General features: G+C 40.4%; 1 protein-coding gene across 1 annotated transcript; it reads left to right on the top strand.

Moving 5' to 3' along the window:
• Nucleotides 1-8329: 8329 nt before the first annotated feature.
• vwc2 (von Willebrand factor C domain containing 2) lies at nt 8330-27151 on the top strand. Its single transcript, XM_036573426.1, has 4 exons — nt 8330-8456; nt 9811-10542; nt 14067-14196; nt 26164-27151. Exons 2-4 carry the CDS (start codon nt 9895-9897, stop codon nt 26313-26315), a joined length of 930 nt encoding a protein of 309 aa, XP_036429319.1. The 5' UTR covers nt 8330-8456; nt 9811-9894; the 3' UTR covers nt 26316-27151.
• The last annotated feature ends 654 nt before the right edge of the window (nt 27152-27805 follow it).

Genomic DNA, 27805 nt, shown 5'->3' on the forward strand with positions numbered 1-27805 from the left:
TCTTTAAAGGCCTTTTGACAAATTTCCTCTGCCCTGTCAGGGATGAACTTCACTTCACCTCCTCCCCTACCTGAAGACGTGAAGCAGCAGCCTTTTCACAGGTCCTGCATGAACAGATTTCTTCGACGGTTGCTCATTCGGGCATATGCTCTGGGCTGAACATTACCGCACTGTCACTCACTGACTTTAGGCCCCTTGTCCTCATCTCAACGAGAAGCGACCCCATTCAACATTGATGAAACAACTTCGGCTTTGAGCTATATACGCGCACACACATTCGCAGCCAAGTAGCCAGGACACAACCCTAACCCAGAGTGCTGCTATTTCGGAATCACGCCTGCATGCTAAATGCAAAGCCTGAACATTGTTGGACTGGATCAATAGCTCTAATAGGCGTGTGTTGGAAGAAGAGCGGCTATTCCCTTTGAGAGGGTGCAGCCAGAGCCAACAGCCGGAGCTCCAGTGGAATGTTGTGGGCATCTCGGCCTACCTTTTTTTTTGTTAATGCTGAATTAATGATTTTCCCCTCTCACCCCATCAAAGCGGCCCTGATGGAAATGTCTGCGTCCGACTCTGAATAATCAATTATATTAATGCAGGCCTGTGCTAGATATGAAGAGCGTTTCTTTAAAGGATGTAATCACCTCGCCCCAGGCTTGGCAGCCTTACTGTGTGAAAGAGCGGGTGACGTCCAGCTTCACCATAGCACACTGTTCGTAGGCATTCACAACTCCAGACACATACCCTCTCTCTAGTGTTAAAAATCAACAGATGCTATCTATAGCACCACAATCAGGGGATTGTCAAGGCATTTTTTCCCCAGCAAATATATTCATAGTTGATTTTGTGCATCTGATCCCATGTTTTTGGCTCAGTGTGCTGCCTTTTCATGCCACTGGTGCTGGAAAACATCCATTCTCTTCTTCGGTGTATACCTGACATTTTTTTTACATTTGCATTTTGTTTGTCTGTGAACAGTTTTGTAGAGGCAAGTCTTAATCAAATTCACAACAAAAACAGATTTTCATTCAAAACAAAACTTTCATGCCATTATTCTTTTTTCAATAATATAGAGCCTAATGGCAGAATGCAGGAACAGCAGCTGTAACTCTTTCATTCTAGCAGGTGGCAGCGAGATGGCAGAGCTACTCCTCATAAATCTACCACTTTTTTACTGCCTAGTGGGAGGTGTTGGTGTTTATATCAAATCAGTGTGATCCTGTGTTCATCATCGCTTTCAGAAAGAAGATCTTCACTTGCATTTTGTTTATCTCAGAACACTTTCATAGATTCAGGTGTGAAATACAGCCTTCTTAATTTAATAAATACTGAGACAACAAAAAAGTTCACAACAGGTTCCCACTCAAAATAAAACTTTCATTCAAAACTAAAATCTTTCATTCAAAGAATATCTGAGTAACTTTCATGCCTCAACTCCATCCAAGCTCCTTCATTATTAGAGCCTAATGACAGTGTTCTAGAGTATGGAAGCATGTTTCTGCCATTTGGGGAAAAGACCATGTGGTATGTCATAATAACGAGAGAGTTTCTCACAATCATGTCTTACTATTGCATAATTATGACTTATCATGTCAAATCAATGATTTAATGTCTCATAAAAAAAGTTTCCCAAAATTATAACTTAAGCTTTCATAATAATGGCTTACTATCTTATAATAATTAGAAACTTTTCTCATACACATTTTTTAAAAAAATAGGCTTCTAGGGTTCTTTAGTAAAATGGTTCTATATAGGACACTCAAAGAACCCTTTGCATGATTAAAGGGTTCTTTGTATCGTGAAAGTGTTCCTCAGATTAATGAAAAATGTGTTGTGGATGGTTCTATATAGAACCCTTTTTAAAAAGGGTTCCATTATTGTTACAAGCCAAAGAACCATTTTTTTGTACTATATAGGACCCTTTTTGCTAAGAGTAATAGTAAGGTGCTAAGTCATTATTATGAGTAATACTTATGTGATGCTTTGTGAGAAAATCTTAATTATGAGATGCTAAGCTGACTATAAGAGCTGAATATAAGGACTGTGAGCATACACACACACACACACACACACACACACACACATATACACACATCAAGAACTGTGGTGTACACATATACACACAAAGGATTATGACATATATATGTATATATGCACACAGCCACTTAGGCTTTCAGAGACTGTTATTTATTCCTATTCATAACATCCAACCCTCAGTAAATATGTAACTGTAGCTATGTACCTTTGAATGTAAATTGATTTCGTAGTTTTGCAGTGTCACTTTAAGTGTATGCTGCTATTACTGCTGTTTGTAATTAAGTTTATTTTATTATTTCTGCTCTTGTGATCTCTATAGGAGTGATGCCATGGGAAGTTTGACTGTACCTGAGTATAATGACAATAGAGATTCTATTCAATTCTATTTGAATTATCACAATTATGAGATATTAAGTAATTATTATGAGACAGCACATCATTTTGAGATACTAAGTCATAATTATGACAATTATGAGATGCTATATCATAATTATGAGATACTAGATCATAATTATGGGAAATTTTCTCAGTACTGTGGGTTACTAAATGGCTATATTTGTTTTCAGCAGCAGAAACAGGCTTCCATACTAGAATGACTTCTGTACATTCTTTAATTCTGGCAGGTGGCAGTGAGAAGCTAGAGCTATTCCTCATAGATCTACCACGTCCCTCCTGTCTGGTGGGAGGTGTTGGTGTTTGTATTAAATCACTGCATGTTCTAGGTTCATCATCACTTTTAGAAAGAAGATCTTCACTTGCATTTGCATTTTGTTTATCTCAGATTCTTAAATTTAGAACTAAAACAACACCATACATGTATAATTTTAGAAACAGGCTTTAATTCAAAACGAAACTTTATCTGCCATTTAAAAAACATTTAGATACTGTCCATGCCATTATTCTATCTAAATTCCTTCAGCATTGTAAAGAATGACTTCTGTAAACTCTTTAATTCTAGGAGATGGCAGTCAGATGGTAGAGAATTCCTCATAAATACCACTTCTTTCCTGTTTGGTAGGAGGTGTTAGTGTTCATATCAAATGAGTAGGTGTTCTTAGTTCATCCAGGGGCACTTTAACCTGTTTGTGGCCCCTGGGGCTACAGGCGGTCGAGGGCCCTATGGGTCTAGTTTCACACAGCGTCCAAAAATCTAAACCTTTATTTTTAATTAAGATGCACACACCGCCACCAGTCAGTGACGTCCAGTACTGCCATTCACCATCTTTCCGTTACTGCACAAACTTAAACAAAACTGAAGCTTCTTATCTGACAGGTTCTTTCTTGGATTTTCCGTTCCACCTTAAACGGTGCCACTGTTGCCTTCCGGCACGTGTGAATGCTGCACTATTTAAGGTGAAAAGAAAATGTTGAACAAGAAGCCAGCAAATAAGATGTCAGTTTCAGCCTCACCAAACTTAAACCCAGAACCAAACCACTAAAAGCCATAGTCAGTCAAGGTTTGACATTTGCAGTGAGTTTGAGATGAACTTCAACTTGAGCTCATATGTGCTCCGTTTAATCTGTTGCATGATGCTCCTCCAGCAGTGTGTGGTACAGTTTACTTGGCAAAACCATCTACATCACCAAAATGACTGTGGTCTACAACGAGCTAAAGTTTCATCTAGTGGCGTATGCAGAAATAAATTATTGGGTAGGCTTGCGAAAAAGTGGGTTAGAATTTAATTAATTAGAATTTTCAAATGCGCAGACCCAAAGAAGGGGACATGATAAAATCAGACCATGAGATGTGTAATGATGTGAAAAAACAACACAGCAGACTTAAACCTAATCATTACAGGTAAAACATGCAGTCACGGCCGGCATGAAAAATGTTTATGGTCCAGTCATGTCTTACCTTTGATGCATTTAGTGTACCTGAATATAATGACAACAAACATTCTATTCTATTTGATTCTATTCAAATGATCATAAAGTCCTAATTATGAGATATTAAGTAATTACTATGAGATAGCATGCCATCATTTTGAGAGGTAAAGCATGCAGTAAAAAATGTTTATGGTCAATTCATATCTTACCTTTGATGCATGTTATACATTTGCTTTTACATTAATCCATTTCTGTCTTTGAAATAAACAACATTGTAATCACAAAATTGACAGGAAACTGACAACGACGATGGAAACTGACACAGTCTTTGGGACGGAATCTCACTTTTACACATACTGTTACATCTTTCAACTGCAGCTGGAGCTTCAAATTCAAACACTGGCGCACTGATAACAAACTGAACTTGAGGAAATAGGCCCTTTTACATTTTTATTTTTTTCTACCAGAAGTACTCATTGCACTCATACACTGCTTCCGCTAAAAGAACAACAATAACAACGAAGGCTGGGTCCAAGAATAAGAGAATGTACAGTTTACCCATCTGCCTGAGCTTGAAATACCTCAGTTTCAATGGCTTCTCTACTGACAATGAGCAGAGATAAATGGGTTTGTGCCTGGATGAAGAAATAAACTTGCCATACATGTACAGTGGCATTATTGACTATATACCTGCTGGTATGTGTGTGTGTTTACCTTTTTGGCAACTAGTTTATTATTAGCAGGCTCTTCCAACATCTCCGGCTAACGTGGCTAATTTAGCTTTTTGGTTATAGTCATTTTCACCTATCCATTGTTTTACCACTTTATAGATGTTAGCTCACGTTAGCGTACTCTGATAGCTGTGAATGAATTCCTCTATGAAGAAAGTATAACCTTTATTCAGCTTGGACTCCCACATTATTGTGTGTTTGGTGTTCTTCAACAATTCTGGACACATCCTTAAATGTCAATCTTGGCAACTATGGTGAGCCGAAGTGATAAGAACGGCAATATTTCTGAAGTTAATTATCGTCTGTAAGACAACAGTGTAATTTGTGTAACCTGGCATTTGTGTACTTCCGTTTCTTGTGAAAAGGGCCTATGGTGGACAGCAATGGCTGCTGTGCAGTGATTGGAAGACTGAGAAAATAAGGCAGATCTTTGTGGCGAGCGCAATTATTTGATTGGTCACAGTGACAACACTCACAAAATCAGAAGCCCTGAATTACTTGGGACCCGTGGGCTTCAGCCAAAGTAAGTCAGTGCCTTAAATTGCCCTTCAGTTCATCAACACTTAGGGAAGGAGATGGCAGCTTCTTAAAAGAGTTTAATGCCTCCAAACGCATCTTCACAGAATTTTTTATTACATAAAATGGTTACAAATACACTACCAGATGTCTGAGACATTGGTTTACAATAATTTTGAAATAAGTTTGGTTTAAAACACATTTTTAAAAAACATTCAGAGGTGCATTCATGGCACTGTGGGGCAAAATAGCCCCCAAAAGAAAATGCATTTTTTCAGATTGACCACTATTTTAATATTATCAACATTACATTACTAAAAATTCAGAAAACACCTGCAGGTTCAGTGATTGTTTTGGATAAAATGGCTATTTTTGTGTTGCAATCCCTGGTTCCTATCACCACCACTGTAAAGAAATCCAAATCTGTAAGTTTCTCTAGAATGCACCATTTCATAACAAACCACTCAGAATGACTCAACTATTCAGAGATTTTGAACAATCAGTGGAATTTTGTTGCTGAAAGAAATAAGTCAATGAAAATTCAGATTTACTCAGTTTTCCTCTTACCCCAAACGCAGGTGATCAGCCAAGACATGTTTGGTGTCTAAAATTTTCTTCTTCAGTTTTGCAAAGAAGCTACAAGGTTAATGTAGCTAACGAGTAAAGGAAGCTTATGTACACCAGTTAGCATCATGTCTATTTAGTACTATGTCATAGGCATCAACTACATTGGAGGAATGAGAAAACAAAATCAGTAAATTTGATATTCCATCACACTATTGCTTTAAATGATACATTCCACCTATTTCGCAACAACGTCTGCATAATTTAGGTATTAAGACATAAGTCATTCAAAGTGGTTTGCTATGAAATGCTCTGTTCTAGAGAAACATACAGACTCAGAATTGTTCACAACAGTTTTGAGGGCAACCAGAAGTTTGAAGAGATTAATGCTATCTATGCTATCTAGACTTAAAACTATCTGACGAAAGCTACCAAAGAAAGCTACTGGTTGACAATATGTTGCCTGATGTCTGAGACATTGTTTTACAATAGTTTTGCTATAATACTGGCCTAAAATGTATTGTAGTACACAAGTGGTGGTTACAATCAATATAAAATGTATGTATTCAGGGCAGAGAGGTATGTGAAGGGCATTGTAAAGCAAAATAACACACAAAGCAAGTTTTTTTTTTACATGGCACTGCTTTACCATTATCAGGATTTCATAAAAAACTCAGAAGACCAGTATATTCCTCAGAAAAAAAGTGCTAAACTGTACAAGCGTGATACGCCTCATGTCTTAAGTACCTTTAGTCTCCAGTACCTTCATTTAAGGAACATTATGGTCCCATAATCCATTGCTATTATATTTTTGAAGCTGTACTGACATACCCTGTCTTGTCTCCAGGTTTTTGATTTTATTGCTCTGTTTCAAAATAGCAGCTCATAAAAAGGGACAAATACATAACTCTCCTTTAGTAAAAAAAATATTTAAGGTACACAGCTGGACACTAAAACCATTGCTGTACCTTTTTGAGGGTACATTTACCTTGGTTATACCTTGACGAATGAAAAATGTACCTGCATAGTACCTTTATTCTGACAGTATAGGTTCGCTGGTGGTTTCAGATAGTAAATAAAATGGCTACATTTGTGTTGTAGACATTGTGACCCCTGGTTCCTATGAAGACTCTAAAGAAAACAGAGTGGGTAGGTTTCTCTACAATAAACCACTTCACATCAAACCACTCTGAATGACTCGATTAACATCTCAGAGATTCAATTATGCAAAAAAGAAAATCTGTGGAAAATCGAGTAAATCCTCTTTAAAGTCAAGGTGAATCAGAAATCAGAATGTAAGTTCTGTCCCTGCTCTGATGAATTTCTAAGTGAAACACAGTGTCAAGGAGGGCCTTTGAGCTCACTGAGCATTTCGGGTGATAGGTGGGGGTGGGAGGGGGATGGTGAAACGTGATGTAATTGGTTAATATTATTTTTCCCCACATGCTGGTGCATGGTGACATCAATAAACAGAACATGTTTTAGGAACAAAAGTCACTGTGATCAAAAAGATTATGGAAAAATTTCTACGGAATGGTATGCTATGATGAATTGTGCTTAAAGGGGAATTCCACCAATTTACCAAATGTCTGCACAGTCCAGTCAGAGTGGTTTGATGTGAAATTCTCCATTCTAGAGAAACATACAGAGTCAGAATTGTTCACAGTGGTGGTGATAAGAACCAGGCATCTGAAATGTTTAATGCCTCTAAAAGCTAAATTACAGAAAGCTATTACATTGAAATGGTTATAAATATGCTGCCTGATGGTAGAAACATTGTTTTGCAATATTAGGTTTTGTCATAATTATTTTTAAAAATACATCGGAGAGGTAGCCTACATGCAGGATGTTGCAAGACAAAGTAGTACCCAAAGAAAACATTTGCCTCGTAGACATGGAGACCCCTTCCTATTACCAGAAAAGAGTTGGTAAGTTTCTCTACATCTCTCTCCATTTCACATTAAAACACTCTGAATGACTGTTTACATGCCAGCGTGACTGATCTGACTGAATCATGCAGAAATTTTGGAAAATTGGTGGAATCCCCCTTTAATATGACCAGGCACATGAGGTTCCTACCACCCCTGGTTCCTGTCGCCACCATTGTAAAGAAATTACGGTTGGTAAGTTTCTCTACAATGAGCCATTTCACATCAAACCACTCTGAATGACTGTACATGTCAACCTGACAGAATCAGGGAGATATTTTGGAAAATCGGTGGAGTCCCCCTTTAATATGACCAGGTACATGAGGAAAAAAAGGTAATTTATCAGGATGACTTCAAAGGACTGAACAGGAGGAGGATGTGCACTCCATCTGGAGATGATCGGTGTTTCACCCTCCAGTGGACTTCACAGTTCTTCAGTTTCACCTGCTCTCCAGTTCCTCACTGAGAGTCCTTATGTACAGGTTGTGTCAAAGAGCGAACTACTCCAAGTTTCCGCACTTCCAGTTGAGATAAGACACTACGCCCCCTGGTGGTCGTTAACGTCTCACGCTGATGCTTCTTTCCTCCAACTCCCCGCTATGTGACGTCACCGTGCTGAGGTTTTTCTGGCACCGAAGCAAAAGTGAGCGCTTTCGGCCACCCGGCCACTCCTCTCAGCTCAGCTCGGCTCGGCTCGGCAGGGCAGCGGTGGGCAGCCTACGCGGCTGGGAGGTTATGGGGAGCCTTCGCAAGCACCTGATCTCCGGAGTGTGCGTCTGAGCCTCGCCTCTCTGCTTTCAGCTGGGCGGTCTTGAGGAAAGAAGAACTTTGAGAGCTCGGCAGAAACGCGCAGGTACGGCTGTGAGATCCAGATGTCGTGGTGATGCGGGGTCTGCTCGAGAATTTTAACGCGTTTCTTAAAGACATAATAAAGTTGGACGTATGTTGGAGGCTGCTTAAGTAACAGAAGCAGATCGAGTAGGAATCGCCGGGACTGTGAAAAGCGAGGATTGCATTGATGTCGCTGATATCTGCGGTTAAGCGCTTTAGTTTCGACAAAGTCTTGGTGTTTTTGCTCGCCCACTGACTGAAGGCTGAATAAAGATGCGGATGAAACAGCCCTGTGTGCTCGCAGAGGAGCCCAGCATCAGTAACTAGCGCTCTGTTGCTCTGTGCATGTAAAGTCTACTGGCAAGCTCCCCAAAGTGTATTGGCAGGTTGATTTAAATGCGTTTTTCAGTGCTAGAGTCTGTCAATGTGATACTGTGATAATGATATGAGCGTATCGCTTTGTGCTGAAGACGCTGTTCCTGCTGCTCTGATGTGCTGAAGTGCTCAGGCGATGCTCTGAAGCCTCTCTGCACCTGTATCTCTCTGCTGCATCAACAGGCTCTATAGAAGTATTTTAATTCTTTCATTTATCCTATATACGTTACTTTCATTAAGATCTGAATGTAATGCATGAATGTATGAATATTAAACACCTCTCCATCAGTTGATGAGCCATCTATTCCACCTTCAAGAAATCACAATTTCTTTCTCTTTTTTTTTCTTTTCTTTTTGGGCCACTTTTGGCTGGGCTTGATCCATCCAGATCCATTTCTCGATTAACCTCTGTGCTCATCATTTAACCGATTTTAATTTAATGGATTGACTGTGCATGACTGACCAGGGAAGAGGGGAGATAATTGGTGCGAGGGTTTGAGGCACTGATGATTCGACCCTCAATCCTTGAAGCAATTTGCCTTTGTGTCCATCACTGATGTGTAGAGGTGTGACTGGAAGATTGCTGTCTGTATTGCTTTCGTCATGTGTGACTGCACCCGATGCAGTGGGGTTTCACACATTTCGAGCTGCTCCCAACTTGTGTGTGCCTACAGAAAAGGAAATGGGCAGAAACAACCCTAGGTAGCACAAGAACAATCATCCCGAAGTGGACAGTAAAATCAATGAGAGGTGTTTTTGAATGTGGACACTATATTACGCCGGGAGTGCTCTTTGAAGTTTGGTAATGCTTCAGTCTTTATGCATTTACTGTGTTATTGATTTTGGCCAAATGTTTTTGCTGGTCTTGCTGAATAGTGCCGTAGCAGACCTGTTGGAATTCCATTAGCGTAGGCACTGTCCACCGTGCTTGATCGCTTCATGTTTCATTTTGAATGATTGTTGTAAAATGGAGACTAGCTGAAGTCTTTATCTTGCTGCAGATGGGCCCGGCCGTTACTTGTCGTGTGAGGAGTGTTATGTGAGTCCAGGTGTCATCCCACCCGTGCAGGTGGTGGGGAGGAGAGATGCTGCGCTCCATTGCCATGACAACAGGACTTATCTTTATAACCTGGCTCCTGCTGACGAGTTCATGGGGCAGTCCCATCGTGCCGGTGCCCGAGGCTGGCGAGAGGGAGCGTCTGGAGCGGGTCCTGACCCACGCCAAGGAGGGCATGCTGAACCCCAGCGCCCAGCAGCGCCTCGAGGAGATCAATAATCTGGGACTGGACGGGATGAGAGGAGGCAACAGGACCAGTGGCGGCAAAGTGAGGCCCAGCTGGAGCCCCCTGCGGCGAGGAGCCAAACCTCAGGGAAAGACACAGGAGGTCTGGGGTGAGCAGGACTCAATGAAGCAGACCGATGAAGGCCCCACAGGAGAGGCCAACGCCTCGCTGGACGCTATCGACGAGTACGCGTACCCTGATTACAGGGGTAAGGGCTGCATGGACGAGACAGGGTTTGTGTTCGCGATTGGGGAAAAGTTCACCCCAGGACCCTCCACATGCCCCTGCCTCTGCACAGACGAGGGACCCCTGTGTGACCAGCCTGAGTGTCCGAAGGTCCATCCACGCTGCCTGCGCGTGGACACCAGCCAGTGCTGTCCACAGTGTAAGGAGAAGAAGAACTACTGTGAATTCCGAGGAAAGACGTACGCCTCGCTGGAGGAGTTTAAGGTCAGGCCATAATAACTGCTATAATAATTATGTATTTTTCAGACATTTTATAGATATTTAGACCTGTTGTTTACAACATCACCCATTATTTCTGACGATATTTGCATTCCATGAGGAAAAAATAAAGGTGCCAAAAAGGGCTCTTTGGATTGCTGCCATGGAAGAGTCACTTTTAGTGTCGTAAAGAACTATTCAAATGTGAACTACTGCAAATATGAACCTTTTTAAAAGTGCAAAAGGGCCTCAGTATAATGCCAAAATATATATAATTTTCCCCAGGAAACTTATAACTATTTAAGAACCTTAATTTTTGAGAGTGTAGAGTAAAAAGTCTATCTGTCATTATTGTTAGTGATGTATATTAGAGATGGCGATATGGCAAAAATCACCTTACTTCAGGATTTTTTCACAGTACACAATATGTCACGATTTTTTATTTTTTCTGACATCTGATAAGGTGAAATAAGCAAAGTAATCCCACATTTTAAAAAATATGATCAAAGAATATGAATATAATGATTTGTAGTGAACATTTCACATACTGCGCTGAACTAAATACAATTAACCAGCCTAATTATTTTCTCTCTGTAATCAAACATGCAGTTGGGAGGTGTTTTTCAGTACTGATGATATCCATGATATGCTCAGAAAAGCATATTCTGGCATAACTTATCACAATAACATAATTATTGTCATGTTGCCCAGCCCTACTATATATTATAGAGCAATATTGTATATCATGACATATTATTCATATACAATTGTTATGTATCTCTACCATTAGCCTGTGGTTTTATTTTATGGCAGAAAAAAAAAATGTCAGTTGGAATTGCCATTCACTGTGGACCTCTGTTCCCTTAGCCTCTGTTCATCACATAGTTGAATTGAATTTTTGTGCTCTAGTGGACTCTTCTGTCAAGTCGAAATAATCTAATATGTTCACATCATATCTTGATTCTGTATTGATTGCAGTAGAGCAAAAAAATGAGTTCACATTCGTATTTTTTTTCTTTTTTTTTGCTCTTGCCTTTCTTGGCCCCGGTCTCAATCACAGGATCCATGATAGTTTCTGAGCCTGTTCCCCTCCACTGGGAGTAGCACCGTAGTGAGACATCCTCATTGTTTTGCTTGGTGTTGTGTGATCTAAAGGTGCTCATTCTGTGATCCTGAGCTGCTGCTTACATGCAAATAACACCCTTTTTTGGTGCTGATTCCTAGAAATGTTTGTCCAAAGCAAGAGCCATTTAAAGGGCCCATATAAAGGAAAAGCAAATTTTTCTTACTTTTTAGAGATGAAAGAGTTTGATGTTTTATGTAAATATTAAAATGTACCAATCATTCTACAGTCCATGTATGTAAACTAAGTTGCAACAACAGCCTGTTTTGAATTCACTGTTTCTTGTGATGTCACAAAAAAACAACAGCTTTACATATATCTGCCCATTCAGCCTGCAGCAGGTTAGCCCCTCCCACTGATGCTGAAGTTATAAGGAATGTTTCAGCCCAGACTGCTTTTTCAAAGGCGTGCAAATGAGGTAACTAATCAGAACAGCACTTCTTTGCATATATCAGTCTTAAAGGCGCAGGAGCAAACAGCCTGTTTCTCAGCCTCAACCTCGATTACAGGATCCGTGATAGTTTCTGAGCCTCTGCCCCTCCACTGGGAGTAGCCCCACAATGATATATCCTCATTGTTTTGTTTGGCGTTGTGTGATCTAAAGGTGCTTGTGCTGTGATGCTGAGCTGCTGCTTAGATGCAAATGACACCCATTTTTGGTGTTGATCATGATGACGCTCCTTGATTAGTTGCAAGCCTCCTTCCGATGCTCAACTTGTCATCCGCCGACAAGCAGCAGCAGGTTTACAAATAATTCTTTTTGAACTGTGGCTCTCACCATACGGCACTGCTGGAGAGCTATTTGTTGTTTTTACCTATTGTAATTCCGCTGCTTATTTTTGTGCTTCTGTTTTGCATGCATGTCTCCGCTTTCTGTTTGTCATTGGAGACCTCCACACCACCACAGCTCTGCGGCAAGCGGAGACATTTATTATCGCCAAAGTCAGCATTAGCGCTATTTACTAAGAGTGGTAATGACTAGAGGCTGGATTTAGTGTTCCCGCTCAGCTGAACCTATTGCATATGCAGAAGGCAACCTTAACAATTACAGTCTTGGCAGCGTTTACTAAGTCCAGCATAATATCTGTTTAGACCCTGCAGGCCTGCCTTCTGTAGAAAGCAGGTTGGGCAGGGTGAGTGGTTTATGGCTGGAGAGGTTGTGATGATAACTGTTCACACCTCTATACCTATTTATGAAGTTTCCATCAATAAATGAAAGCCCAGACTCGTTGTCAGTTCTTGTCTAAATGTTCCAATGAATAAATGTTGTTTGTTTAGGCAGAAATGGAGTGGCATTCTGTGCTCTGTTCTGAGAGATAGTCTCTTGAGAGCTCTCACGGCAGGATACTGCAAGAATTCAGTTATTTTTTTCACGAATGCTGCGAGCTTACGAGCCTCGTGTGTTTTGCGCCCGGAGACCAAGAGGAGGCAGTGAGCGTAACCTTACAGTATGCGTGCTCACTGCTTTCTGGGGCATTAAGTCGCGGCACTGTGCCACACGAACGCATCAGCAAACCTCTGCATGGAGCCGGATTTGCCATGCAGGCAGAATTAGGTTCTTTGTCATGGACGACCGTTCGCAAGGCAACTGGCAAAGGTGTATATACACTCTTAAAAAGGTGCCAAAAAAGGTTATCTTGAACAATACAGTAGAAGAACCACTTCTAACTCCCTAAACAACCTTTGAATGAACCAATCATGTAGTTGACATGTAAGACTGAGGAACCTTTGTTTAAGAACCTCCACATAATGTAAAGATTCTATACAAATTAAAGGTTCTTTCTAGAAACGTACACCCAGACCAAGAACCATTTAAAGGGCCCATAAAATGGAAAAGCAAATCTTCATTTTTTTAAATGAAAAGTTGATGTAGTATGTAGACATTCTTACAACATAGTTAAAACTTGTATCAAACATATACTGTATGTAAAACTAAGCTACAGCAATAGCCTGCTTTGAATCCACTGTTACTTGTGATGTCACAAAAAACAGCACATTTACATATATCTGCCTACTCAGCCTAGGTTAGCCTGGCAGGTTAGCCCCGCCCATTCATGCTGAGGTTATAAGGAGTGTTTCAGCTCAGACTGCTTTTTTAATGGGGAATGAGGTAGCCAATCAGAACAAAGCTTATTTATATATATCAGTCTTAAAGACACAGTAACAAACAAACTGTTTGTTTGGAAATTGGTTTTGGTACATAAGCCCACCTAAATGTTACTAATGGAGCTCAGGGAAAAATATACAATGCAAGAAAAATGCAGATAATGGGTCTTTTAATAACTTTTATTTTTAAGAGTGTATAAAAGATTCTGCACTTTCTTCATATCTACTCTTGTATTATGTTTGGTTTGTCTCAACTGTGTTTGACCTCACTGTGTAATGGTTTTGCTGTGTGTGTATCTAGGTGTCTCCATGTGAGAAGTGTCGGTGTGAGCCCAGTGGGGAGGTTTTGTGTTCTGTCTCGGCTTGCCCACAGACAGAGTGTGTGGATCCAGAGTATGAGCCTGACCAATGCTGCCCAGTGTGCAAGAGCGGTGAGTCACATCTCTCCTTCTGTCTCTTTCTGTATCTCTCTCATCCTCTCTCTCTCTTTATCTCTCTCATGCTTTCCTTTCTTTGGACACACTCTTAGATGGTTTGTAATGGTTCTTGTCTTGGTTGTTTGGTTCTAAGAGGAACCTTTGGTTGATATAGAACCTACAGTCTCTACCCCCTTACACAGGTGGAATGGAAATCGGCTGAGATATTTGTAATTAGTGTAATCAAATAAAATATTTTCCCAGTAACACTGTTATCAGGTTAACCTTTATAAATGTTGACTTGCTTGCTCACGTACAAACATGAAAATCCAGTTTTCTTCATAAATTATACGTGTTTACATCGAAACATATTCCATCAACATTATTAAAAAAATGGAAAAGTGCAAAAACTAAAGGACTTCAAAACAAGCAAAAACTGCATTTTACAGCTACCTTTAAAAAACATTTACAAAAGTGTTTCTTTACAGATCTAACCATTGAAAAGAACCAAACATGGTGCATTTTCCTTGGTGTCTTTAGCCCCCCATCTCTGTTTCTGTCTATATTTCCCTTTTTTTCTTCCTCAAACCCCCCCGAGCCACCCCTCCATCCTATAAGTAAACTGAAAATCAGTTCTCAGAAATGACTGCAGTGACTTGCCTGCAGTATGTTCAATTACCATCCCCTTCCAGTTCTCCAGAAAGTCAGCATGATAGAAGTGTATCTCTGCGCCACGTGTTGGCTTTGCATGTGCTTCCAACTTATTGGCCCGCTGACAGCCTGAAATGTCAGATTAAATTTGTTTGCCATAAGAGGTAATGATTTTCCATCAATAAAATATTTTTAGTGAGCTATCATAATGTCATCATGGAATTGCTAGGACCACACTCAATTAGTCCGCTAGGTCATTTTCTAGTGGGGATTAGCGAAGCAGGCAGGCTGGCTGTCGGCATTTAAGGCCATTTAATGTTGAATACTTCTTTTATACATTTATATATTTATATAATGGAGTTCTGCATGTGAAAAATGGGACTGGAGTGATTATCACTTAAGTGATATTACTTTCACTGTAAATGCAAATTCAAATGGAAATAGAAATGGTAAAATCAGCTGATGTACATACACTACTGCACAAATTGCCTGAAGCACTGTTTGCAGGCATTTCATCCTGTGATGTGAGATACATGGCTGGTAATTTCATGTCAGTGTGAAACCACATCTTCTTTAAGAGCTACGGTCAGATTTCAGCGGGGAGCCAGGTTTGAATTCAAATTATCTTGGTAAAATGATTTATTAATTTATATGTTTATGTTTTTACTCATTTTTAAGAGAAGCAGTTCTGTTAAACAGGTATTCACATCTGTATGGCTTAACATGCATACATAAGCTACTAGCCCATGATTAGTTATACACAATGTGCAGTGTTTTCCAGATGTATAGTTGATAGAAGGCTAGATCATGTCAAACGGTCTATTTTCTGCTTAGTGACTTCTCATGGGTTTCTTTTTCAACATCTATCGCCTTGTATTTTTGAATTAAATTGGTATGACCTCTGAGCTTCAGTTCTGCCTGTTTTGTATTTGATCTTCCATCCACGTTAAGGTCTGGGTCAAGGTTTGAAAGCAAGGAGTGCAGTAACAAAATCTTAATATCTCTGCTGAAAGCACCTCATTCAGAGTGAGTCACTCTTGCCACTGGAACTTGGAATTTTTTTCCATCACCTGTAACCTGCCACTGTGCTGGAGAATGCGGTGGATGTGTTGTAAACTGTCGTTTGGCCGCGTGGCAATGAATAACTCAAATAAGGCCGATATCTGCAGATGCATTAAGCTTCATATTCACCTGATACAGTTTTCCATTAGCCACGTCGACAGGATGGAGACATTATTCAGCCAGCACTTGCACTAATGAACCGGCAAAGTTTCTCTGCCTGATTTGTGGAGGTGAGATGAGGTGATTAACACAAGCAGGTGTTTCAGTGCCGGCTTTCACCAAGCCCAAGGGCACTGATGATTAAACATTTCCACAAAAAAACAATGTTCTCACTTCATTTGCCTGCAAAAACAGTAGAGTGGGCTGCTGAAAAGCTCTCGATCAGCTAACTGCTCTGAATAGAGGGATGGTGTGTGATGAGTGCAAATGAAAAATTCTTCTTCACACCTTTTTTTTCTGCTGAAACCACTAATGAAATGTGCTGTAAAGCAGAAAAAGCCTAGACCTTGGGTCTGTGTGTATGGGTTGCATGATTGGAACACATTATAGCGTCTTGGGAAAAGTTTGCTAGATCAGGGTGGATTATAGAGAGCCGCCTGAGATCATTTCAGACAGCACGTCCTAGACTATGGCTCCTTGTGCTTCTTCACTGATCTTAATCTAACATGGCACCGTCAGCTACGTTGCCTCCTTCAGCAAAAAGGAACGATGACTCGGGATATGGATCTCAGACTTGGCAGCTAAAGTTCCTCATTGTGTTGACAATAACAGAAGAGAGGCAATTACTTCCAAAAAGAAAAAGATTTCTAAATGAATTATAGAGACGTTTTTTGTTGGCAGGGCTGTCTGTGATGATCAGACTGAACAGCTTAATGTGTGAAACCTTATAGAGAACCCACGGAAAAGGATGAAGACGGTGCCAACAGAGCAAGGGTGGCATTAAGACTAAAGCATGTGGGTGTGATCTGGGAATGCATAACAAATGCATGTGTGCACTCAAGCAGTCAGGCTTTCTGCTTTTTAAGATGGATTGGAGCCATTTGTGCTCAAGAGATTACAATCGCTGGTGTTTTACCATATTCCACAATGCGGCTTGATTCCAGAGCCCAAGTGGTTCGTGTGTTTGCCAGGTGGTGCTTGAGTCTGATTGTGTTGGTAAATTACAGTTTGTCTGTTTGCATTGAGCTTCCTGTAATTTTCACAATTTTTTTTTTTCATGGTGCGACTTTAGCGTCTTGTTTTTGTTTCCTTGTTCGTAGAGTGTGTTGTGAGGTGGTTATGAATAGCGAGGGTGAGCGAGGTAAGTGCGGTGGCACCTCTGCGGCTCTTGCTGCAGGTGTCTGAGGTACAAAGGCTCCGGCGCAGATGCGGTGGGAGAGGCAGGCAGATGCTCGGACCCCCTGAGATTTGCACTCATCAGAAGTAAGACTTCAAAGCCTTTGCTCAGTGACACCACAGGATGGGTGCCGGGTAAGCCAGCTCTAACATAGTCTGTGCTACTGATAATGATCACCTGGGCTCAAACTGTTTGCCACCCTAACTTTAATGTGTTTAAATAATGCTAGTTGAAATTTTTGAATGATACGGTTCTCAGACAAGGCAGAGAGAGCAAATGATTGTTTAATTGGAACCATTAAGTGTCCATTATCAGTTGATTGACTGGGTCGTTTTTTTTCTTTCGGGTGCATGAAAGAGAGACCTCGGCCCGGCGCTTTTAGAAAAATGTGATGTCTCCTCAATGAAATGATAATAGCCGTTGAAGAAAAGAAGAAATTGGAGGTGTCATCTTCATTTTGGATTGTAGACTTGACGCAAAAATGGGAAGGCACTGTGGAGAATCAATGTATAAATAGGATGCTAGCGGTTCTCTCATAATCATAATCATACACTCAGTCGATGCTGAGCACACTGTGCCCAGTGGGAGCTGCAGTCTGCCTGACTTATCTCAGGTCTCGCAGAAAGCCTGCGACTCAAAGGAGCCACGTATCTATAATTTGTCCAAAGTCATTAGGCCATTTTATCTATTTCTGCGGATTCACCCGTGGCCAGTGCAGACTAATCTAGAAAAAATAGAGTTAGGCTTTCTTAAACACAGTTCATTTCTGCTGAAACCCTTCATCACGGCAGTGCACATTTCATCCTATTAGCCTAAATGCCATTAATTTTAAGTGGGTGTTAGGGACACGAAAAGCACAAAGATTTCTCAAAGCAGTCTGGGGGATTGATGTCTCCATTTGTTGCAGATGAAGAGGCGAGGTTTAGGCCCTTTTCAGGGCCGCTGAATGGAGCATTATGTTCCTGCTCCGTGCACTGCCTGGGATCTGTTGTTGGAGCGGTATGCCGGGAGACACTTGAGGAAGTGCCATGGGGGGGAGATGAAAGTGAGTGCTATTGCTAACATCCACCACAGGCAGTTGTTCATGAATATCAAAGAACATCTGCGAGCGGCAGCGTCTTTGGGAATCGAAACGAAGGGGAAAAACACACTCGCATTCGTTTCTAACGTACAGGCCATGCTTTCAGTCAGTCAGAGGCTGTCAATAAATAAGAGACATGTCAACATTTTTTTTCTCCCCCTCCGTTTTGCTTATTTATGCCGCAACAGCACCAGAAATGTCATGCAGTGTTTGAAAAAATAAATTTGGGATTTTCAGCAGCAAGGTGTACTGTCATGTCAAACATACAGCAAGTTTGCACAGGCACAAATAGGATTATTTCAAATCGGCTGCCACCACACTTCTCGCCCCAGCGGCCACACAGGCAGAACATGCCTTTATCCTGTAGCATAACTGGGGCTCGCAGCATGGAGCGTCAGGAGCTTTTTAAGAGCAAAGACTCGCTGCTTATTTCCCCGCTGTGCTCTCTGTCTTGGCGACCCTGCCTCGTGCAGGCCATCACCTTGGCAACACATGGAAAAAAACAGGCGCTCTTCTTGAAGGGCTTAGACACTGGGGTCGCCACTAATCTTAGGAGGTTGCAGTAAACTGTCTGAACGAGAGCCGAAAGCACTTCAAACTGTGGAATGGCGGCCGGAGTCTGCGCAGTGCTGGGGGGGAATGGGTACTCCACGCGTTTCCAAATGGGGAAAATGATCGGGGGAAATATTCATGGCAGCTTGAGGGGGACTATTCATGGTTTACTTTAAGAGCTCAATTTAAGCGTCTTAAATGCTGTTCCCCACAACACTAGAGGAGGAGTATATCCATAAGGACTCATTGCATTTATGGTTTCAGCCTTTTGTAATGGGGCATTGTGCTCTCTGATTCTGAAGAGGAGATAATGGTTATCAGTGGTGCATATGCAGCACCTCCAGCACCTCTCAGTCATTCAGTAGATGATACTTTTGAAGCACTTTTCTGCTTGGAAAAGCCATATCGAGAGCAGTTAAAGAGGATCTGCTAAGTTTCTTTTGAATACTTCTCACTTAACAGCATACTGAACCCTAATACACTAATACATCAGTATGTCCAATAATATCTATACATTCCTTTTAGTTGGTGAATTCAGACACTTTAAGGTACACTCATTGTTGACACAGGTCTATTCGCACACACAGCTTAAATAATGTCCATAGAAAAGTATTGTCAAGAGAATGGGACTCTCTGGAGCAGCCACACATGAGCCTAAAGTCACCATGCCCCATCCTAAGTGTCGGTTAGGGGTATAAAGCCCCCCAGTGTTTGGCTGTGAAGCAGTGGAAGTGCATTCTCTGGAGTGACGGAGCTCCATCCAGTACCTTTAGGCTAAGTTGGAGTGGCATTTGTGATCCCCAGCTAATCATCCAACATTAATGCAATCAAATCCTCACAGCAATGTTCGAACATCTAGTGTAAAGCCCTACTAGAAGAGTAGAGGTTGTTACTGTAGCAAACTCCCTATTCATCCCCTTGATTTCAGAAAACATTGGATGAATAGGTGTCTACAAAACTTTGGACCTATAATGTATCGAACAATACGCTGAATTAAGTATTATTGCATATTATGAGTTAAAGGGAATAGAAGATGTTTTATTTAAACCATGCATGCATATTGTATAGATTCTAAAGAGCCAAAGAAATGTTTAGTGATAATAAAATTATAGTTATGTTATTGTTCATATGTCTAAAAGTATCCAGACACCCCATCTAATGAATTCATTTAGCTATTCTAAGGTGAACCCATTGCTGGTCAATGCCAAGTGTCAGCTAGAGTGCTATGAACTCCCCAGCCTTGGGCTGTAGTGCAGTAGAACTGCTTGCTCTGGACTGATGGAGCTCTGTCCAGTATCTTTGGTATGTGTTAGAATGGCATTTGTGATATAGAACTAATCATCCAACATCAGAACCCAACCTCACTATTGCTCTTGTGGTTGAATGCAATCAAAACCTTAAGCAATGTTCAAACATTTAGTGTAAACCCTTGCTAGAGAAGTAGAGGCTGTTACTGCAGCAAACTCCCCATTAACATCCTCGATTTCAGAAGAAATGTCGAATGAGAAGGTGCCTACAAGCCTTAGAGTGTATCTAACAATATGCTGAATTAAGTATTATTGCATATTATCAGAAAGAGGGAAAAGAAGATGTTTAAACCATGGATTCCAAGTAAGATCCAAAGCAGTATGTGACTTATAATGACAATGGTAATTAATAATTCATGCTTTGGCTCTTGTCCCATCTCCTCACACCAAACAAAAAAAACAAAAAAAACAAATTAAAGTCCTTTTTTCCTCCAGCACTTATACAGAGTGAGGACATTTAGCTGCATTTATAATACATATGTGCTGAAGAACTGCATTAGAGAGTGATCTTTTCTTTGATTCTCAGTGCAGTGTCCATTTGCGCTGCTTTGGGCTCTCTTTACGAGCATCAGCTCTAATGAGGTATAAAAGATCATGCCGTTTTCAGGATTCGAGCCTTGCTCCTTCTTTTCTCTTTATCTCAATTACTGGTGAAGCATAGGGAATGAAACTCATCCCTGAATGGACCAAAGAGTCTTTAATGGTGCTCTCCTTTGAGTTAGCCTCTACAGCACTGCTTTGATACTTGGCGAGGAAAAGGTTTGCTCTCCGGATGTTGAAAAGGTGATTACGCTTCGCTTTCAGTTGCTTGTAAAAGATGGCACAAGTAGTGCTTCTCAGCTCGGTTCATGTTTGGAAGCTATTTTCCTCTTCTTCTTCTTCTCTCGCCAGCTATTCATCACCAAGTTTGGTGTTAATATGCAAAAAAACCAAAAAATCCTTCCGTTGCATAACAGTCAAACACACATAGCAGTCATATTAACTAATATACAGAGCCAGAGGGTGATCTGGGATTTAAATGTTCTTGATGAATCAGCCGTGACAGTGGCATTTCCATACACAGCCTTGGTATTCAGGAGGGAGACTGTGAAATCATTATAAATACAAGTGCGCTGACGTTTTGACAGCATCAACCAAATATTCATGCAGATTGATGCACCTCTACCTGCCTGAGTGGAGCACTTCAGCACTTCTGTCTATGATAATGCCTTTGTAGAGGCTGAATAAAAAAAAAAAAACACTCTTAACGTTTGTTGCAGCCTGCTTGCAAAAAAAAATAGAGATGAAGAATCTGTGTTGCCCAAGCCCAGTGTCAGAGGCAATTAAAATGGCTTTTGCCATTTTGTGAATAATGTGTCATCATTTGCTGTAAGAAAAAAAGCATCTATTTGGAGGGTTTTTTTTTTCCCCAACCGAAAAGGTCGAAGTAGCATGCTTCAGAACGTGGCGGCTCATGCGCTTTTTTCCTTAAAGACTCATTCCAACCTCTCGATCAAGCTCTGCAGAGAGTCGTAGGGGGTATCAGAGCCAATCTATCTTACACTGAGAGCTGGGCAGGGAAGGTTGCCTGCCTTCAAAAATGCCCTTTTTTGTTTCTCTGCTAGCTGCCTGTGCTCTTACAATGTCTGTATTTGGACACGGCGTACATTGCAAAAAGATATTTGCATGTTTCTTTATGATTGTCATTTTTTGTGGCATGTAGATTATAGACATTTCAGACAGTGTTTGTTTCAAATGAATAAAAAAAGAAAATGGGCTGGGAGTAGCATTATTCCCAGCGTCAAGCTCTTACTGTTCACTTATTAATCTTAGTGTTAACCTGAATATTGCTCTGTATTCAGTAATTACTATGAATTATTCAGCAACCATTATGAAACGAATAAGTAAGGTCTGTAGATATGAGAGTGAGGAAAGAGTCTGGACCCACCCACTGGTGTCCAGAGTTTAAGGGATTAAAGGGAAATTCTGCTTTTTTTTTATTCAAAAAGTCTGTTTAATTAAATGGTTAATATGCAAACAGTCATTCAGAGTGGTTGGATGTAAAATGTTCCATTCTAGAAAAATGAGTCAGAATTTTATAGCATTGCTGTGAACCAGATATCCAAAGGGTTTAATAGCTTAAGAAGCTTCCTCACAGAAAGTTATTGCATGAAATAGTTATGAATACACTGCCTGATATCTAAGACATTGTTTTATGATAGTTTTGAGAGTTTTTTGCCTGAATGTATTTTTAAAAACACATTCATGGTGGATACATGCATGCAGAACACTGTAAGGTGAAACAGTCACCAAAGAAACTTGAGATTCAGATTTTAATTTTTTTTCCACTGGTCATTTTGATAGTGATTAAAATCACTATCCAAATATTTGTGCTGTAGACATTACAATCTCTGGTTCCACCACTGTAAAGAAATCTGAGTTGTCAAGTTTCTCAACAATTAGGCATTCCACATCAAATCACTCTGAATGACTTTGTTCACATCTCATTGACTGAATTATGCAGAAGTGTAGAAAAATCTGTGGAATTCTCCTTTGAACTCACTGTTAGAGATGGCAGCTTATACTCAGTATTGGTATCAAGCTAAAATACTAGCAGAACATCTAGACTGGATATAGGAGGGAAAAATACGTTCACATTACCAGTCTGAAGTGGCGCAAATCCAATTTTTTGCCCTAATGTGACTCAGATCTGATGATTTCATGGCTGTGTGGACACGCAAATCTGATCTTTTCGAATTCGACCTGAGTCACTTCCATATGTGGTCCTAGATCGGATACGTAACAGAAGTTAAAGCCTGTAAACGGTGGAAAAGCAACACATCTCACCTTTTTTGCCTTTGTCTCGTACTAAAAATGAACAGCTGAGAGCTGATCAGAGTTAATTATGTTCGCAGCGAAGGCTCATTCTGATCGTTAGTTTGTTTGCTGATGATGCACGGGACGCACGCGACTCATTCACGTGACGTTACTGAGTATGATGTGCACATGCGGGTCATTTCAGGATGCTGGTTTCGTTCACATTAATGACAGATTTGAATCACTTACATAAACAAGTGTGAACCATCATGTCAGAGAGATCGGATTTGAGCAATGAAGCTTGTAATGTTAACGTAGCATAACAAATCTAGCCTAAGATGTGACAGAACTGCATGCAGTGCACCCAGACATAAAGCAAGGTAAAGCAGGTCATGTCATAACAACAGTCACCACATGTGGCCTATTGTTATTAAAAGTACAGCCTGACAAGTATTAGAACTATATTCCATTATTTTAAGTCTCACAAGTGCACTGTAAGAGAAAGAAGTGAATGTAAAAAAATGCATTAACCAAATTTAAAAAATAAAGCGGTGTGTGACAATGAAGGAGAGGAGGTCACAGGATGCAAGCGCGAGTCTGAGGTTTTATTGCAATCCATGATGAAAACAAAAGGAATGCACAAGAGCAATGAAACAAAAGAGCTACGAAAACCAATATCCAACGGGGGAACACGAAACAGGGCCAGGAAAAGAAAAACACCAAGACAACAACCAGGAGTATAAATACAGAGAGAAACAGAACAAGAAACACCTGGGGGGCAGGACAAAAGGGCGGAGCAAAACAAAAACAAAAGCATATAGCTTAGAGACATGACAGGGAAGACCAACAAGAAGGAAATACAGGCAAAGACAGAGCTAAGATGGGGAAACAGCACAATTAGTATGTCGTTGGGAATGTATTTCTTGCTATAGTGTCACTGAGTGTTTAAGCGTCATGGTACTTTAAAGTGGCCATTTATATGACGTGCTTTAAAGAAGATCTGTAAGTTTCTTTATTATTATAGTGTTTCAAAATATTATGTGGAATGTAGACAGTGTTTATTGTATAGACAGTCTTTATTAAGTTTGATGATATTTTGGAATGGTCATGTTTATTGCAATCCTTTGTCTTATTGTCCTACATTGGAAAATAAATATATAAATTAATGATATCTCGATAAGTAAAATCAGCCTAAATCTAGTCAGTGTATCTTTTATTTCTCATTATGAGATTGTTGTAAGAATATAAAAGTCAATAAATAATGTTTAAAACAAAAATAAATTAAAACTAGTAAAAATGTCCAGAAATAGGTTGAATAATCTTTGAATATTCTTACAACAATCTCATAGTGAGAAATAATTAGATAATTAGATCATTTGACTAGATGTCAGGTAATATTACTTGCCAAGATATCATTTTTGGAAGTGTAATAAGTAGCAGCACCTGTTTCATTGCTAGCACATAAATCTGCATTTTAATTAATGAAATAGGAGTGAGAGTGATTGGCAGCGGCTTTAGTGCTGTTTTTCGGTCTCTGATTTATCCGTGACATCAACTTATCAATGATTTAAAAGTATTGGATAGATCTTACATATAGTATATTTAAAAATGCATGCAGTGGAAGAGTTCTGTATATAATGAACCATTAAAATTTAGAGGGGGTTGATTAATACCCCTACTGTGTGCAAGTTAAAAGAGGAGTGAAATAATTTAGAAGTAATAATGTTTTTTTCTGACTTCGCAGACTCAACTCTAAGTTCTTAATGATATGATACCAGCTCTATCAGATACAGACCCTGATTAGTGTATTGTACATCATACTGTATGCTTGATTGTGTGTTTTTTGTTACTAGCTGGATGGCGGTCATTGTACTTCACATTCATTAATTCTTTACACCTTGGAGATAATCCCCCTGTCCAGCAATTATCTTTGCCCTGACATTGTAATGTGCTCATGTTTTATGTAAAGCCTGAGGCTGAAGTCTCCAGTGTGCGAGCAGAAGGTTTTGTCATGTAATAGTTCTTATTTGAGACACGCGAGAGGAGCGGCTTCTTGCTGATTTCTGTCTGTCTGGGGTTACACTGAAGTGGAGCACAAAGAGACTGGAGGCAAATGAGATTATTCAGGCGCCATTTACATGTGCACCGCTGCTAATAAGGTACAGCAGATGAAGGGAAAGAATGGGCTATAAACCAATTTAATATGGATGACCATTTGAGTCCATAGTTCTTAGAAGAATGGTGACCAAACAGTCTGTGAGGTCCATTAACAGCTGCTGCATTTACAGAAAGGGACATTACATTGTAAGCAACTCTGCCTGGCAGCAGGTGCTGTTTTCAGTAAAGTGAACACTGCCCATCAAAAGTTTGGGGACACACGTTTGTGGGCTTATACGTGCAGATCTGAAAATAAGGCAATATTATTCCTAAATTTGTTGGGTAGAACTGGGCACACAAAAACATGCAACATGGACCTTTTATGTAGTTAAACAGATATTTGGTCATCTTCTTGTCGCATAGCAACCTTATCCGTGAACCTTTTCACACCAGTCGAACAGATATAAAATTAAATCACTGAGTTGTGAGTATAAGTTAACAAATTGACAAATAGAGTATTTTAATCATCTCTTAGTAAAACCCTCAATTTGAAACATGTAAACAACTCACAGTGAGAGCCAGCCTGGCTAAAGTACAGCCTCCAGCCTGGCTAAAGTACAGCCTCCAAATGGCATAGTTTTAACAGTGTTACAATGAAGACTCCCAAAATAAATAAGAGAACTCCATATCCACCCATATAAATTTAAAACAGTTCATTTTTTTCATTTTTTGCACAGATTCATTAAAAAATGTACTACAGGTAAAGTTTACAGAGTAGCAGAGTGTTTGGGCAGTTTGAACAGGATACATTGAGATGGCCATCTTAAATGAAATGCTCCAGTTAAAAACGGCTCATTTTAAAGCATAGAAGTCTTCAAAGAAAATAGTATCATTTAGATAATACTAAAGGTTTAAGTATTATGTTCCAGTATCAGAAATGGCAAAACGATATTGTGCCATCTCTAGTTATTGTGAAGTCATAGAAAACATGAAGAATATGTATTAAAAGCATTTTGATGTCCCCAAACTTTTGACACACCGTGTATTTCAGCACTGTACAAGCTCTGATCCTGACCTTCTCTTCTCTGTTGCATGTTTAGGGCCAAACTGTTACGCGGACACTGCAGTGATTCCAGCTGGCCGTGAGGTGAAGATCGACGAGTGCACCATCTGCTACTGCACGTACGAGGAGGGCACCTGGCGCATCGAGCGGCAGGCCACCTGCAGCAGGAACGAGTGTCAGCCCAGCTAGAGCGGCCACAGGCCGTCCGGCGCTCACACCGACCCCCCAGCCTTCACCTAGACAGCTTCGTAGCAGCCGAGCGCAGTGGCTCTGAGCTCATAAGGGCTGCCAGGACTCCAGCATTATGGGGGGATTACATCTGTCATGACTGTTTGTGACAGCTCGTGACTATATGACCTCAGACTGTCAAATAGCATGTAGCACAGGGTGGGGGGTTAGCTAGCCTGGGAGAGAGGCCAGGGGCCAGGCCACATAGTGCTACGTCCCTCATGCTGCGGCACAGCCTCAGAGCTGACATAAAGTGTCACAAAAAGTGCCAAGTTTATGATAAGTGATACATAAGCAGGCCTGAGTTTAAAGGGACATGGGGATAGATTCAGCTATATTACTACATAAACTTTGTATTGAGATTTATAACCGGTAATAAAGGATATTTATTTCTGTATGTTATGATAAAATTACGGAGCCAAGGGGATAATATCTGGTTTACAGGTAAAATGCTATTTTTTATAGTCACTGTATTTTGATATGCCGTCATGTATGTTACCGGGACTTTAGTCCGACTCATTAGAATGTATGGCTCGTAAAGCAGCTGTCACTGTGGATGAAGGCAAAAAAATTGTCAGACGTCAGGAAGACAAGCTGTAGTCAGCAATCACTCACAATGTCAAACACATTTCTCAGTATGTTCCGCAGCTCAATGGATGTGTTGAACCGTTTAGGCAATTCAAAGGATAAAAAAAATAGCAGCTTGCTGATGTTTGTATCTTAGGTTTATTTTTCCGTTGTGTTCTGAACTGAAGTGCATTTTAACAAGATGTGTTTCTGTATTTGTGTTTACATGTTGCAAATAAATCAAGTTACACTGTGTACAACCATGTATGCCTTTAGACACTGATGTCAGGTTAACTGGGGATACCATCCACGTCTGTTGGCATTTTTAAAAAGACAGAGACGTGCTCAAAATGTCAAGTCGGGAAGTTGAAGGGAAAAAAAAAATGTTGAATTTCATGTGGAGCATCACGTATCCAAAGGGCAGAATGAGACCCAGCTGTTACTTACGGGACATCACTGCCACCCTGCAAGTCTCTGAAACTCTTATCAATCAAGTTTTCAGTGATTGCATCAGCTTTTGGATGACGGTGTCCGCACTCTGCTCAACAGGCAAAGTAACTTGGCCGCTGCCCCCTCATGACACACTGTAAATTAGACAGTGTGCTCTGATGGATGGCAACTCAGAAGCTTACTGTCATAATATTGACAGCTCAGGATGGGAGAGTTCAAAAGTATTTAATGTTGGGCTCCCTCCATTGAAAATGAGAGTGGTACGATGGCATGTCTTAACAGCAGGTGTTGCGATATTAAAGGATTATGAGCCGCACGCAGCATCAAAGTAATTAAATCAACTCCATCATCCCAAATGTCACCTCTTAGCCGATGAAAAGCCTCTAATTTACAGTTACAAAGAGCATAATAGAGGTTTAGACGCACAAATAAGA

The sequence above is a fragment of the Colossoma macropomum genome, unplaced genomic scaffold (genome assembly GCF_904425465.1).
Source record: "Colossoma macropomum unplaced genomic scaffold, Colossoma_macropomum, whole genome shotgun sequence".
Taxonomy (NCBI): Eukaryota; Metazoa; Chordata; class Actinopteri; order Characiformes; family Serrasalmidae; genus Colossoma; species Colossoma macropomum.

Excerpts from the sequence above, each read along its gene's own strand:
- vwc2 (XM_036573426.1), top strand. The coding sequence starts at position 9,895 with ATGCTGCGCTCCATTGCCATGACAACAGGACTTATCTTTATAACCTGG. Across the intron at positions 10,543-14,066 it reads CCTCGCTGGAGGAGTTTAAG|GTGTCTCCATGTGAGAAGTG; the intron begins GTCAGGCCATAA and ends GTGTGTATCTAG. Across the intron at positions 14,197-26,163 it reads CTGCCCAGTGTGCAAGAGCG|GGCCAAACTGTTACGCGGAC; the intron begins GTGAGTCACATC and ends TTGCATGTTTAG.